Source organism: Acipenser ruthenus, chromosome 12 (genome assembly GCF_902713425.1).
Source record: "Acipenser ruthenus chromosome 12, fAciRut3.2 maternal haplotype, whole genome shotgun sequence".
Classification (NCBI taxonomy): domain Eukaryota; kingdom Metazoa; phylum Chordata; class Actinopteri; order Acipenseriformes; family Acipenseridae; genus Acipenser; species Acipenser ruthenus.
Genome location: NC_081200.1, coordinates 3187136 through 3201879, shown reverse-complemented (window position 1 = coordinate 3201879; position 14744 = coordinate 3187136). Strand labels below are relative to the sequence as shown.

The 14744-nt window shown below is 42.8% G+C and overlaps 1 protein-coding gene across 8 annotated transcripts in view; it reads left to right on the top strand.

The window, feature by feature from the left end:
- LOC117417151 (phosphatidylinositol 4,5-bisphosphate 3-kinase catalytic subunit beta isoform-like) overlaps nt 1-13996 on the top strand; it is a 51825-nt gene extending 37829 nt beyond the window's left edge. For all 8 annotated transcript variants that reach the window (XM_059034339.1, XM_059034337.1, XM_059034334.1 and 5 more), the window contains 11 exons: nt 111-232; nt 838-981; nt 2751-2850; nt 3827-4005; nt 5347-5456; nt 6069-6147; nt 8411-8578; nt 8783-8906; nt 9331-9476; nt 9614-9746; nt 12683-13996. In XM_059034339.1, coding sequence (XP_058890322.1) covers nt 111-232; nt 838-981; nt 2751-2850; nt 3827-4005; nt 5347-5456; nt 6069-6147; nt 8411-8578; nt 8783-8906; nt 9331-9476; nt 9614-9746; nt 12683-12820 — 1443 coding nt within the window. In that variant the 3' untranslated portion in view covers nt 12821-13996. The remainder of the gene's footprint in view (nt 1-110; nt 233-837; nt 982-2750; nt 2851-3826; nt 4006-5346; nt 5457-6068; nt 6148-8410; nt 8579-8782; nt 8907-9330; nt 9477-9613; nt 9747-12682) is intronic.
- The last annotated feature ends 748 nt before the right edge of the window (nt 13997-14744 follow it).

Genomic DNA, 14744 nt, shown 5'->3' with positions numbered 1-14744 from the left:
TCTGTTTATAATATAAATAAAAAAATAATTATTTGGAAATAGAAACCTTTGCATGCCTCTTTTTATTTTGGGGTTTGCAAAATTTTAATCTATCGTTGATGTTGTCACAGCTTCAAGCTCTGCTACAGATCTGGCCCAAGCTGAGTCCGAGGGATGCGCTGGAATTGCTGGATTTCAACTACCCAGACCAGTACGTGCGGGAGTATGCAGTGCACTGCCTTAGAGACATGAGGCAAGTACATCAGCACTGTGCCGGGGGTTTAATCCCTTTCTCTTACCCTGACTGAATATACATCACCTTCAGAACTCTCTGAACAGTCTTGTTATTGGCTGTTGAATCCCGTGTAGGTGTTCAGCTGTTGCTTCTCATTTCAGTGTTCACAGTAACAATTAACCAGGCCTGCTTACTGGGACTTGCTTTCACTCCTGTTGACAGTGTTCCTTTGAATGCACGGCTCCAGGTTTTAGGTTATTCCCTGCAGTCTGAATCTACAGTAGGATCTACTATTCTGTAACGGATGCTAGAGGAAAGGACCTATAAATACTGCATTGTGTAAAATACTAACAGCCACGATAATCATCTGTTTTCTTAAACAACTTTGAGTCATCGGACCCTACTGACAGCTCTCCATTCTTATACCTTGAGTTCAAACGCATCTTGTCAAGCGCAACTTTGAGCCCTTTCAACAGTGTGCAGTGCGGGCCGGTTGTGTGGCTTGATAGGACTTCTGAGCTCTCCAGCACAGGAGCAAAAACAAAATAAAGCCTTCACTGAATTAAGTAGAGAAAGAATACGGCTCTCTCTGCAATAAGTCATCTTTCTCCGTTCCCTTACAGCGACGAGGAGCTGTCCCAGTACCTCCTGCAGCTTGTTCAAGTCCTCCGTTACGAGCCTTACTACGACTGCGCCCTTTCCAGGTTCCTGCTGGAGAGAGCACAGGCCAACCGGAGAATAGGGCACTTCCTGTTCTGGCATTTAAGGCAAGTAATTCAGAGCAAAGAGCATACGGCCAACGTGACCCACATCTTGACCTGTTTCTGTCCAGTTTTAAATAACTTCAGCATAACAGAGGCAGAAGTGTTAAAGGGACTAGGAGCTGTTAAAATAAACAAATGCCCTGGGCCGGATGAGATCCTCCCAGTAGTACTCAAGAAATGAAAGAAGTTATTTATAAACCGCTAACCAAGATCATGCAACAGTCTCTTGAGACAGGGGTTATACCAACAGACTGGAGAACTGCAAACGTAATACCGATCCACAAAAAGGGAGACAAAACCGAACCAGGTAACTACAGACCAAGCCTGACTTCTATTATATGTAAACTATAAGAAGATCTAAAATGGAAAATTACCTATATGGTAACAGTATCCTATGAGACAGTCAGCATGGTTTTAGGAAAGGGAGATCGTGTCTAATTTTCAAACTGAACACAGTAGGGATCCAAGGAAATGCATGCACATGGATTAGGGAGTGGTTAACATGTAGAAAACACAAAGTACCGATTTTAGAGGTAAAAACTCAATGGAGCGAGGTAACCAGTGGAGTACCACAGGGATCCGTTTTAGGTCCTCTCCTATTCCTAATCTGCATTAATGACTTGGATTCTGGTATAGTAAGCAAACTTAAATTTGCAGACAACACAAAAATAGGAGGCGTGGCAAACACTGTTGCAGCGGCAAAGGTCATTCAAAATGATCTAGACGGCATTCAGAGCTGGGCAGACACATTTAATAGAGAAAAGTGTAAGGTACTGCACGCAGGCAATAAAAATGTGCATTATAAATATCATATGGGAAATACTGAAATTGAAGAATGAATCTATGAAAAAGACCTAGGAGTTTATGTTGACTCAGAAATGTCTTCATCTAGACAATGTGGGGAAGCTTTAAAAAAAGGCCAACAAGATGCTCGGATATATTGTGAAAAGTATTGAATTTAAATCAAGAAAAGTAATGCTAAAACTTTGCAATGCATTAGTAAGACCTCATCTAGAATATTGTGTTCAATTGTGGTCACCTCACTACAAAAAGGATGTTGCTGCTCTAGAAAGAGTGCAAATAAGAGCGACCAGAATTATCCCAGGTTTAAAAGGCATGTCATATGCAGACAGGTTAAAATAATTTAATCTATTCAGTCTTGAACAAAGAAGACTAAGGGGTGATCTGATTCGAGCATTCAAAATTATTTCGACCTGAAACAAAGACCAGGGGTCACAAATGGAGATTAGACAAAGGGGCATTCAGAACAGAAAATAGCACTTTTTTACACAGAGAATTGTGGGAGTCTGGAACCAGCTCCCCAGTAATGTTGTTGAAGTTGACACCCTGGGATCCTTCAAGAAGCTGCTTGATGAGATTCTGGGATCAATAAGCTACTAACAACCAAACGAGCAAGATGGGTCGAATGGCCTCCTCTTGTTTGTAAACTTTCTTATGACTGTTGTGTCTGTTGGGTGCGTTGCCACCATGCTCGTGTTTGTTAAACAGGACCAAATAATAAATCCCTCTCATAATGGGGCACCAAACTTCCACTGTTTATGTAGAAATTGCTGGAGAAAGCTCCTTATTTTCAGTCTCTTGGCTTGACCTAGATCTGGTGTGAATTACTCCTGCTCTGTTGAAGAAGCTTTCTAACCCTGCTCCTTTTTCCTGTAACAGCAAACGGATATTTAGAGCAAAGAAAGAAGCTGTCGGTGTGCTCTTTATTTAACCTCTGGCTTTAATCGTTGTTTTTGTTTGGTGTCTTGCAGGTCTGAAATCCATATGCCTGCAGTCTCTGTACAGTTTGCTTTGATACTGGAGGCATATTGCCGAGGCAGTATACCTCACATCGAGGTTCTGAAGAGACAGGTAACGGAGAACACTACAGCCTCCTCTCCTGTGGGCTGCTTTCATTTTGATACGTAGATTTAATGCTCCCATTGTACTGCCACATGCACAGCTGTATTTACCACTTTGTTTAAATCCTCTTGCGTATGCACTTTAGTGTAGGGGGAGTTATGTTGGAAGAAAACAAAAATGATGATGGAAAGAAACAAAGTGAGTGTAGGGAAGTAAAACTGTTCGTGCCATACCAGGAAGTTAGATGTCAACACGGCTTCTGGGAAGGAGGGGAGGGTTGGCGTATTCCCAACTGCACAAACACGGAAGAAATTCTAAAGAATAAATACTTCAAAAAGCTCATTTTTTGTGGTATACAGTGTTATTGGCAGTGCTAGCACAGCTCGTGGGACTGTGGAAAAGCCACACAACGTTGGTTTTGACAGCTGGCTGACCCGAAAGCTCTCCGCTGCCTCTCCTTCACAGTCGGCCCTTGGTCCAGTTTTCCACAGTATCCTGTCAGGCCAGGCTTAAAGTACCGCCGCTGCCTTTCAGCTTTTAACCTAACACCTTGGAGATTAGGCAGCCGTTTCCTAGTATAGAAAAGAAGGATCTCCTTTCTGAACTGCCATTCTGTTCCTGTAACAGTAAGCAATTAGTGACCTATGATCAGCAAGGATTGGTTAGACTTGGTTTGTCCAGCAGTGGCGTTGGACAGATTTGTCCTAATTTTATGAAGTTTAGGCACTATTGGGAAAGCACGTGGCTATTTATCAGATTGGTTAAATATTATCAGGTGTGTTTTTATTTATTTATTTATTTATTTATTTATTTATTTATTTATTTTGAATATTCAGGTGATGGAAGAATAATACCCATAAGCAAGTGCTGATGTTAATTGTTTTTGGTGCTGATTCTCCAATGTGGAGGGGATAACAGCTAAGAAAAGTTGTGAATTTAATCCAAAAATAGGCGTTGCAGCGCTAACCCATGCCGTATTGTTCAGGTGGAGGCGCTGACGAAGCTGAAAGCTGTGAACGAGCTCATCAAGCTGGGCACCATCAAAAGCACAAAGAGCAAAGCGAAGGAAGCCATGATGACCTGCCTGAAACAGAGTGCGTACACAGAGACTCTCTCCAATCTCCAGTCTCCTCTCAATCCCAGCGTCATCCTCTCAGGGCTCAAGTGAGTATGACGGCCTTCCAGCAGGCCATGGGGGCAGACATCAAAGGCTTGCTTTGTGGTGGGAGACATGAGATGAGATGGGGTTGTGCAAATCCTGATTCCATTAAGGCAAAACGAATAATGTGTTCTCAAGAACACACGCAATAATAGACACCCCCCCGAGCTAGATGACTCATCTCCATGTGTGGAGCATCAGTTTGTCAGTTTGGCTCGGCAGTGCAATGTGTATATGGAAGTCTAAATTAATTTTACAGGAATGAAGATTCATACAGGCTTCCAAATTCACATGTGTGTTTTGATTGCAGTTTTATGTAGCCAACTTTAAAAAAGAATCAATCTAGCACCTCCTATTTTACTATTTTTTCCATATCCATAAAAAAATATATATCTTATCATTTACTGGGAATGTAATCTTTAAAGCAAACAACTATATCTATCTATCTATCTATCTATCTATCTATCTATATATATATATATATATATATATATAATATATATATATATATATATAAGCTCAGAGAGCCAGCTGTATATGTATATGTAACTGAGTGACAGCACCAGCCGCTGGATAATCACAAGAATCTTATTGCATCCTGTACATGGTTAGTGCAGTTGTGACAGTCTGCAGCATGTCCACCAATTACTTATTCAACAGACTGAAAATAACATCCTGAAACATTTTGTGATTGGTTGTTTGCCCCACCCCATAATGTATCGTTTTTATAGATATTTACATTACAGGGATGGAAATAAGCAATTGCATAGCAGTTTCTCTGGTTTTACTTTGAGTTTGATTAGCCACAGTGTATAAGGTGTGTCTGATTTTAAACCCATAGTAAAACCAGGAATGGATCAAAGAGCTGTGCAACGGGAGTCTTATTTCCATCCCTGCATTAGATTGATGGTACCCATGATTTTGGCTCCCCCCGGTCCCAGTAAGCCCTGCTAGCTCCACTCTCTTTGGGCACCCTGGTGATTTCAGCCCCAGCAAAAAAGGAGATGCCATATGGCTGGCTGTTCCTGCCACGAGCCAAGAGTCAAGAGGAATGAAAAGTGATGTAATAATAAAACAAAAAGCTGACAATATTGGCAGCCCTCAACAAATCGGTATGCTCATCGTCGTCGTCCGTCCTGTCCCCCCCCCCCCGTCCCCCCCCTCTCCCCGGCTCTGCATCAGTTTACTCCCTGAACCCAGAAGCGGGCAAATATATTTCAGTAACACTTTAGAATGTTTTTCCTGTATGTTTTATTTTTTTCTCCAAATCTGGGTAGGCTTGTACAGGAACTGTTGATTGATTGATTGATTGATTGATTTTTTTTTTTCCTTTTTATTTTGTAAAGTGTGGAGAAATGCAGGTTCATGGACTCAAAAATGAAACCTCTGTGGATAGTGTATGAAAACAAGCTTCTGGGAGGGGAGTCGTTGGGCATAATCATCAAGAACGGGGATGGTGAGTGGCCCAGGGTTTGTACCAATAGGGCTGGGGTCGCCTCTTATCAGCCAGACCCCCCCCCCCCCCCCACCAAAAAAGATTAGTCCAGGCAAGATCCACCCCCAGTTTGGTTCACTCTGACCCAATCGAGTGTGTGTGTGTGTGTGCGCGCCCTTTTGAAAAAAGCTTTTGGCCCAAATAGTGTGTTGAACTTGAAGCCTCTTAAGTTCATCTACACGTTGCTTTGGAAATGACTGATGCTTTGGCTGAAGAAGCCAGAGAACTAAGCAAGCTGTAGTTTTAAGAGTTTTTAAAATTTAAACTAAGTCATCCAGCTAATAACTGTTCATTTTGTGAATTTCTTATTAGCTCATTTTATTCTGTAGACCATTGTAGGGTATGCATGGTTTACCATGCTGGGGGGGGGGGCAGCAGAGGGAGGCTTCCAATGTCTGGCCTTCCATGAAGTAAAGGGTTCATTATTTTTGGGTAACCACAGTATTCACTTTTTCACCCTAAAGCCGTCTGACAAAAAGGACACTTGTGGAGCACTGGGTTCTGTCTGACCCTAGTTCAGAGACCCTCTCCTTGGTAAAGGCTCTTCATTGCTGTTTCTTTTCTCTCTTTCAGACCTTCGACAGGACATGCTGACTCTGCAGATACTCCGGCTGATGGACATGCTGTGGAAGGAGGCTAATCTCGACCTCCGGTGAGAACTCCTTGTTTAAATACAGAGACCTGGCTACTAAGATTTGAATACAGAATGAACTTGTGTGTTTGCATTACAGGCCAAGTAACTACTATAGTAACTACTTGGAAATAGCTTGTACCGTGGTCTTGACATGTCACTATGCCAGGTACTGTAACAATGCTTCACAATGTTTCAACATCATAATTCAATAAGCAGTTCTCTAGAAATGAAATACAGAGTTATTCGCACCAGACCGCGCTACTAGGAACAGGCTTATCAACCTTCTGAAAGTAGCTAGATAAATGAGCTATATACATTTGGATAATATTGGGAACTGTGTGTGAGCATTACCATAATTGGTTTCATGTTCCTTTGGAATAAGCATTTACATTTTTTTTTCCTCTATTTCTTTTAAAGTTACATTAAAAAAAAAAATCTCTGGATTAATGGTCTGTTCTGGGTATGTAATCGTTATCATTCCCAATTTGAAAGCGGTTTGGATAGGAGTTCATAGCATTGGCCACATTTGAAGCATATTGGAGTTCAATCTCGCCCCTGGGCACTAGTAACCCTGGCTACAACATATGGTACTATTAAAGATAATCTTGTCTGGCTTTGATGTGAGAGAGTACATGCCTTAAGAAATCGCCTCTCTGTTTCTGAATGAAGCCTATTACAAAGCCTTTGGGCAAAAGGTCCCAGTGTTACTACATTAACTCTCCCTTACCAGTGTTGAATTTAATCTAGTGAAACAAAAAAAGGCTCAATAGGTTATTGTTTGCGTCCATTACTCCACCTGGCACATGTCCATTACTCCACCTGGCACATGTCCATTTCATTCGCAGGGTATCCATTTGTTTCCAATTTGTATGCCTTAGCCAAGGCAACGTGCCCAGCACATCTTGTGCAGGAAGTAAATAGGCCATTGAATCTGTCAAAGGAACCAAGGTGGTTAAATTTGATTGGCAGATTTTATATTGTGCGGCATCACGGAATGAAAACGACTCCAGCTGGACCTCACTAAATCATTTTGAAGCGCAAAAAAACAGGAAGGAAGAAGACATTTGATTTCCAAGAATTGCTTCTAGATCTGTCAGTAGGAGCCCACCACAGAAAGGAGGTGGTGGACTGCATTCTGGGTCAAGAGGAGGTTAGGGTCAGAAAGACCAGGATGAGATAGAACGGGCCCTGAGGACGTGTCCTGGAGTTGACTTCTGTCAGAATTCCTCTCTGACAAGGTTGTTTTTTCCTCGGACTGTGAGTACCTCGGCCTCTGGGGAGCAGAGAGCTTTCATCCTTTCTGGCTGTTGAAGGGAAGTAGTTGGAGGGAAGCCCAGGGAAGCAGCAGCAAGCGAGGCAAGCTTGAAATGCCATGGAAGAGTGCCAGCCAGACCCCCTGACCTTCCCACTCTTGGCGCGGGTTTGTCATTTTGTGATAAGACAGGCAGTGGTTCCACATGTCTCCCAGACTCGCGATCCTTTCTTAATCAGCTTCTTATTGAACTCAATCTGCAGCGCAAGGGTTTCATCTCTCGGGGCGCTTTCCGATCTGCAGCCCCAGTCCCAGATCTGTCAGGCCCCTGTTTTGAGATAATGCTGCCTGACAGCCACAGAGAGCTGGACTACTTCACAAACGAATTCTGTTCAATGAAGACAAGCATTCTCTCTCGTAGAAATGCATGAATGGGGGGATTATTCTTTTGGTGAAGGCAGTGATACAGCATACACAAGCATGCAGGGATGGAAATCAGACTCCCATTGCAAAGCAGGTTGGTCCATTCCTGGTTTTACTAGAAGTTTAGTAAGACGCACCTGAACTTGTTTACCTGTACATTGTGGTTAATCAAGCTTGTAGTAAAACCTGGAATGGGTGAAAGTGCTATGCAATATGAGTCTTATTTTCATCCCTGAATTTGTGTGTGATCTCTTGAGTTTATAAATTAAAACTGCAAAACTAATAAAAAAAAAAAAAAAAAAAAGTTTTCAATATTTAATAATAATAATAAACTCTAATTGCCCAGGAATGTTATAAACTGTGTGTAACGAGTACAACATTTGTACAGACAAATGGATGGGTTTTGTCATATCCACAATATGAATTTTACTCCCCAAAACCACCATTGGCATACTTTTATTCATTTATACAGAGTTGTTTGGATTTTACTTTAGTAATTAAAACACGGCACCACCTGCTGTTTTATAGCAGAAATTGCAGAAAAACATTGGTTTGCATGTATTCTGCTGACGACTGTATTTGTTATATGTTTTGTGTTTTTTACAGAATTGTGCCTTATGGTTGCCTAGCAACCGGAGACAAATCTGGCTTAATTGAGGTGGTGTCAGCGTCTGAAACTATCGCCAACATTCAGCTGACAAACAGCAACGTGGCCGCGACCGCAGCTTTCAACAAGGACGCTCTTCTGAACTGGCTCAAAGAGAAGAATTCTGGGTAATGACTGTCAAACATGTCCTTGTGTATAAAGCAGGCCTGCACACTGTTCTTTTAGCATTGAAACGGATTTCAATTCATTTCTATTCTGCTTTTTGATGCAGCTCTCTGTGGATGTTTTAATGCGTGGTGTGGTAGTGTCTCCAGACCTGACGTCCTGGTAACTGTAATCCTCAGTCGTTTTTTGTCCGGTTTGCTTTGCAGAGATGCCTTGGAGCGAGCCATCGAAGAGTTTACATTGTCTTGTGCTGGTTACTGTGTAGCTACTTATGTGCTTGGCATCGGTGACAGACACAGTGACAACATCATGGTCAGAAGTACCGGACAGGTAGGGTTTTGTACACAAATACAGCTTTTATTATTTCACTCACAGACTTTTCGAAGTTCAGGTAACGTATTCCGTTGCTGGCTACACTTGTTAATACTGTTTTTCCTTATGCAGCATTTTAGTTTAAAAAAAATTCTGGCCAGCACAACAGCACCATCTCATGGCTCAGTGTGTTGTTTTTTTTTTTTTTTTTCGGTCAAGAGGATGTGTTGTATTTAGAATAGTAGTTTGTGCATGCATTGGTCTCTGTACTTTTTCTAGTATTCTTAACTAGAATGTGTCCGAATACAAGACTCAAAATTGTAGTCCTCAGAGAGAAGTGCTGCGGAGTCACCTGATTTAACAATCAGTCGCAGATTGATTTTATGGATTTAATTATTTTATGCATGTATTTTTATTTGCGTCTATCTATCTTATTTTATAGCTGTTCCACATAGACTTTGGGCATATCCTTGGTAACTTCAAATCCAAGTTCGGAATCAAAAGAGAGCGCGTGCCTTTTATCCTCACCTACGACTTCATCCACGTCATTCAGCAAGGGAAGACTGGGAACACTGAGAAGTTTGGCAGGCAGGTGTCTTTCTGGTTTCATTTCAGTCAGTTTGAGTTTAGCTGTTCAGCAGTGTGGTGCTCCGAGTTCAGATCTCATCAGCTGCTGTACTGGGAGTAGCTCTGACTGCTGTACATGTTTGCTTGGTCTCTGCTAGGTTTCGTCAGTACTGTGAAGAGGCCTACTTGATCCTGCGGAAGAATGGAAACCTGTTCATCACCCTGTTTGCACTGATGCTGACCGCAGGCCTCCCCGAGCTCACCTCGGTCAAAGACATTCAGTACCTTAAGGTTTGTACTACTACTACTCCCCCCTGCCCCCCATTTATTATCTATGCTGCCACTGTTGGACAGTCACAAAACTATTGTTATTTATTTTAAAATCTGTTTAAATCGAAGACGACCACCAAAACATATTTATGGGATATGCCTTCCTATTGGTAGGTAATCGCTGAGCTCTTTATATCAGAGCTGGCGATAGGCTCCTTCCTGTGCTGATGTCCTCAGTCCCGTCTCATCTCCAGCATGCTGCTCCAGATCTCCGGCCTTCCAGGGCAAGCCCTAGGCCGGAGCCTGGCAACCCTTGAAGTAGCTTGCGGACAGCTGTGGCTGTCGCAAGCGAGGTTCCCCGATGTGGATAAGGCGGCGCTGTTAGATGCGCCGATTTCCCTGTGGCATACCTTTGGGTCGGCTGTCGAGGAGATCCTGAGCGCTCCCACCGAGAACGTGAGGCGTCTTGGCAAGTGGCCGCGCTACTCCCTCCCCATGCTCCGACGTGGGGCTGGTTGAGCCGCGGAACCTGGTCAGGCCGATGGACGTCCCTGCACATTAAACATGCTGGAGTTGCAGGCTGTTTTCCTTGCCCTCCAGCACTTTCTCCCGGTGTTGCGGTGGCGTATATCAGCCACCAGGGTGTCCTCCGGTCTCCGGGGTTGCATCACATTGCCTTCTGGCTCTTGATTTGGGCTCAAAGGAACCTGCTGTCCCTACGGGTGACGCATCTTCCTGGAGTAGTGAACTGGATGGCGGACCTCCTTTCGATGGAGGGTGCGCATCCGTCAGAGTGGTGGCTCCACCCTCAGGTGGTGGAGCGCATTTTGGAACGATTTGTGAAGGCGCAGGTTGATCTCATCGTCTTGGCGGAGATGACACACTGTCCCCTGTGGTACTCCCTCTGCTGCTTAGGCAGTCCACTAGGCGTAGACGCCCTATCCCACGAGTGGCCGAGGATGCTCCTTAACACGTTCCCGCTGATAGCGTTGCTTCCGACCTTCCTACAGAAGGTCTGGTTAGAGAAGGCGACAGTTCTCCTAGTGGCCCCCCTGGTGGCACAGGAAAATCTGGTTTTCGACCCAATGCCAGCTCTTACAAAGCCAGCCCTGGGAGATCCCGCTTTGCCTGGATCTCCTCAGTCAGGCAAGAGGCACTCTCTGGCATTCGAAACCAGGCATGTTCCAATTATGGGTCTGGCCGCTGAAGGGAACTGCTGGTCAGCCCTAGGGCTATCGGTCGTGGGTACGTTGCAGAACACTAGGGCAGGCTCCACATATGCCTACAAATGGAGATATTTTCAGAACTGGTGTCTGACTAAGGGTCATGACCCAGTCTCTTGCCCCATGCCAGTTTCTGTTTCTGCAAGAACTGCTCAATGCCGGTAGGTCACCTTCTACACTGAAGTTGTACTTGGCGGCCATTTCTGCGTGCCATGGCCCCGTTGATTCTGCATCTCCGGGTGCGCATTTCCTGGCAATCCGATTTCTCAAGGGTGCTCGGCGATTACGCCCTCCAAGCAAGGTCGTTCTTCCCGAATGGAGCATTGATATTGTACTGGAGACTCTCATGAAGGCCCCGTTTTGAGCCCATACACTTCATAGAGTTGAAGTATCTGTCTATGAAGACAGCCTTTCTCTTGGCTATCGCCTCTGCAAAGCGGGTCAGTGAGCAGGGACGATAGCAGCGGGTTGTCACTACGTACAAAACCTGCTTTCCTCCCTAAGATGATCACAGCCTTCTACATGAACCAGTCTGTGGAACTGGAGTCTTTCCATCCACCTCCGTTTTCTTCGGAGGAGGATAGGAGATTGAATTTCCTCTACCCGGTGCAGGCGTTGAGGTGCTACATGGATAGGACAAGAGCTCTGCGTCATTCTGACCAGCTCTTTGTCTGTCACAGGATACGGACCCTAGGACAGCCCCTCTCGACACAGGACACAATGTGGACACAGTCTCGACTGCATCATTAATGTAGATTAGGAATAGCAGAGGACCTAAAACTGATCCCTGTAGTACTCCACTGGTTACCTCGCTCCATTTTGAGGTTTCTCCTCTAATCACCACTCCCTAATCCATGTGCATGCATTTCCTTGAATCCCTACTGTGTTCAGTTTGAAAATTAATCTTTTATGCAGGACTTTGTCAAAAGCTTTCTGGAAATCTAAATAAACCATGTCATATGCTTTGCAATTATCCATTGGCGATGTTGCATCCTCAAAAAAAATCAAGCAAGTTAGTTAGACACAATCTCCCTTTCCTGAAACCATGCTGGCTGTCTCCCAGGATACTGTTACCATATAGGTCATTTTCCATTTTGGATCTTATTATAGTTTACATATAATAGAAGTCAGGCTTATTGGTCTGTTGTTAACTTGTTCGGTTTTGTCTCCCTTTTTGTGGATCGGTATTACGTTTGCAATTTTCCAGTCTGTTGGTACAACCCCTGTGTCAAGAGACTGTTGCATGGTCTTGGTTAGCGGTTTGTAAATAACTTCTTTAATTTCTTTAAATACTATTGGGAGGGATTTGTTTATTTTAAGAGCTCCTAGTCCCTTTAACACTTCTGCCTCTGTTATGCTAAAGTTATTTAAGACTGGATAGGAAAAGGTCGACATGTGGGGCATGTTGTCCATATCCTCCTTTGTAAAAACTTGTGAAAAGTAATCATTTAGTATATTTGCTATTTTTTTCTCTTCGTCAATGATTGTGTCTTTTAGACATTTTACCTCCTCTTTTGAATGTTCTTTGCTGTTCTAATATTGGAAAAACTTTTTAGAATAATATTGGAAAAACCTTTGGTAGCTACAATGGCTAACAATTGCAGTTAGGTTGAGACCGTCACACACTCTTCACTTTGTTGGTCCAGTCAAATACTGTATACTATCTATTCTGTTTTAACAGCTGTACCGTAGCAGGAGGTGTCCTTTTAAATCCCCTCTTTTTTTCCCTTTTAGGATTCTCTTGCCCTGGGGAAAACCGACGAGGATGCATTGAAACAGTTCAGGCAGAAGTTTGATGAAGCGCTCCGTGAGAGCTGGACCACTAAAGTGAACTGGATGGCACATAACGTGGCGAAAGACAACAGGTCCTAGCGATCACTGAACCACACTGAGATGACCAGGGGACGTTGCTTTTCAAAAAAGGGATCAGCTGCCGTCTGGACCAAAATAATGTGACCGAGACACAGACTGGATGTGAATAACCCCAATCGTTGCACTCTGAGCTTCACTCTGCTTGTTCAAAGCTTGACCAAGATGATTTTTTTTCTTTTTGTTTTTTCTACATATCTGTATATAGTGAGTAATCATCCATTGCTGAATTTGCACGCCGAGCGCTACTGGTTTCTTCGTTTTCCTTTATTTTTAATGACCTGGTATGTGAGGAACGGATGTAAAGAAATATGTGACAAATTATACTGTAACGATGTCTCTAGGTTTTGAGGCTTTATTTTAATTGAAACGTGACATAGTTACAATGGACCTTTAAACATTGTAATAAATCTGAAACCAACAAAAAAAAAAGGATGGATACGTTTGTTCTAATCACAAACTCTTCTTTCAACACTAAGTAACTTTGACGATTGTCTCACTGTTGCTAATCAAATAGTTTCAGTGCACTTGTATGGCAAGAAGTCAGGACATCTTTCATAGGGACATACCCAGTAACGAACTAACAGACAGTGTTATGGTGCTCTCATTGGTTTTGTCACTTTAGTTTCTGAAAAGGTAAGATGGGAGATCCACCAGGTTTATGATGATTTTTTGTATTATGAACCCTGGTCGGTCTCTTGGGTTCTCAGATTGGTTGTCAGCATGAAGTCTAACTGGGATTGATCTCGGCTCTGAGGGGAAACTCGAACCCTGGACCAAAGTACCACAAACTACGTACTTCCCTGTTTATTGCTTGCTATAATATATGCAAAAGCAATATTTATGACATGTACCCTTTTTATATCTCTGCTGTAGTGTAAAAAGCAACAGGGATACAGAGTTTGTTAATCTTCTTGTACTAATTTATTTCTAAAGGTATGTTTTTTGAGGTGCTCCTCGATCATTGGCTGTCGATTTGTGCAATACGAGAAGCTGGTTCCAAGAAACTGTAGTGTGTGTTTGTTTTTTTCTTTTTTTTCTCCTGTCCTGCTGTTGATTCACACTGGTAGCTTGTATTTGTTGTTGACGCTGAGCATTTGAAATCTGTATGCCTCTGGGCAGGCTTTTTGTTTTTGTTTCATACGCTTTATTAAAGTATTTTTTACATTTATTTTCTTATATTCTGGGGAAAAAGTCATTTTATTTATTTGATTGCCTTTTTACAATATTCATTTGCCATTCAGTAGATTAATACCAGAAAATGCTATTGATCCACGGTAGATGGATTTTGGAATCTGGGCCAGCAGCAGTACACAATGAAGGAGTTTGTACAGAAAGAACTCTTGAATTGTGTTGATACTGCATTGCTCTGTCTAGCGCACATGAAGCTGATCATGAAATAGCTGCTTGGCAGTGCCATCGTCGCATGCTTTGTGAGCCACGGGCACATTTTCTGCTCAGCAATTGCAGTATCATAGCATCTTGTTTTCCACAACCAAATGGATGCACATTTCAAAATTCATTGCCCTTATGAAAATATATTTTTAGTTTTTTTAATCCTTGGTAGAGGGTTTCCATTGCACAGAACATCACATCTGAGCCAAATAAGAGAAGATCCTCTTTTAAATTGAAACTTTAATGCCCCATTTCCAAATGTTCTGAAGCAGACACATTTCCTTCAGTGTTAGAAGTACTAACATATTTATGTTTTCAATAGCGTATGCTTTTACATTCAGTCTTCAAAGGAAGGGCTCGAATAGGAGAATCATGAAGGGACAACAAAGCCCAAGCAAGCTCTGAAGTCTGTTATCTTGTGACTAGATAAAATGGTAATTTTAAACCTCACAGTGCAAGTAAACAGTGTTAAAGAATTATCATGCATCCATCCAAAACAGATAATCATGTCAAATCATGTAACACTTGTAAG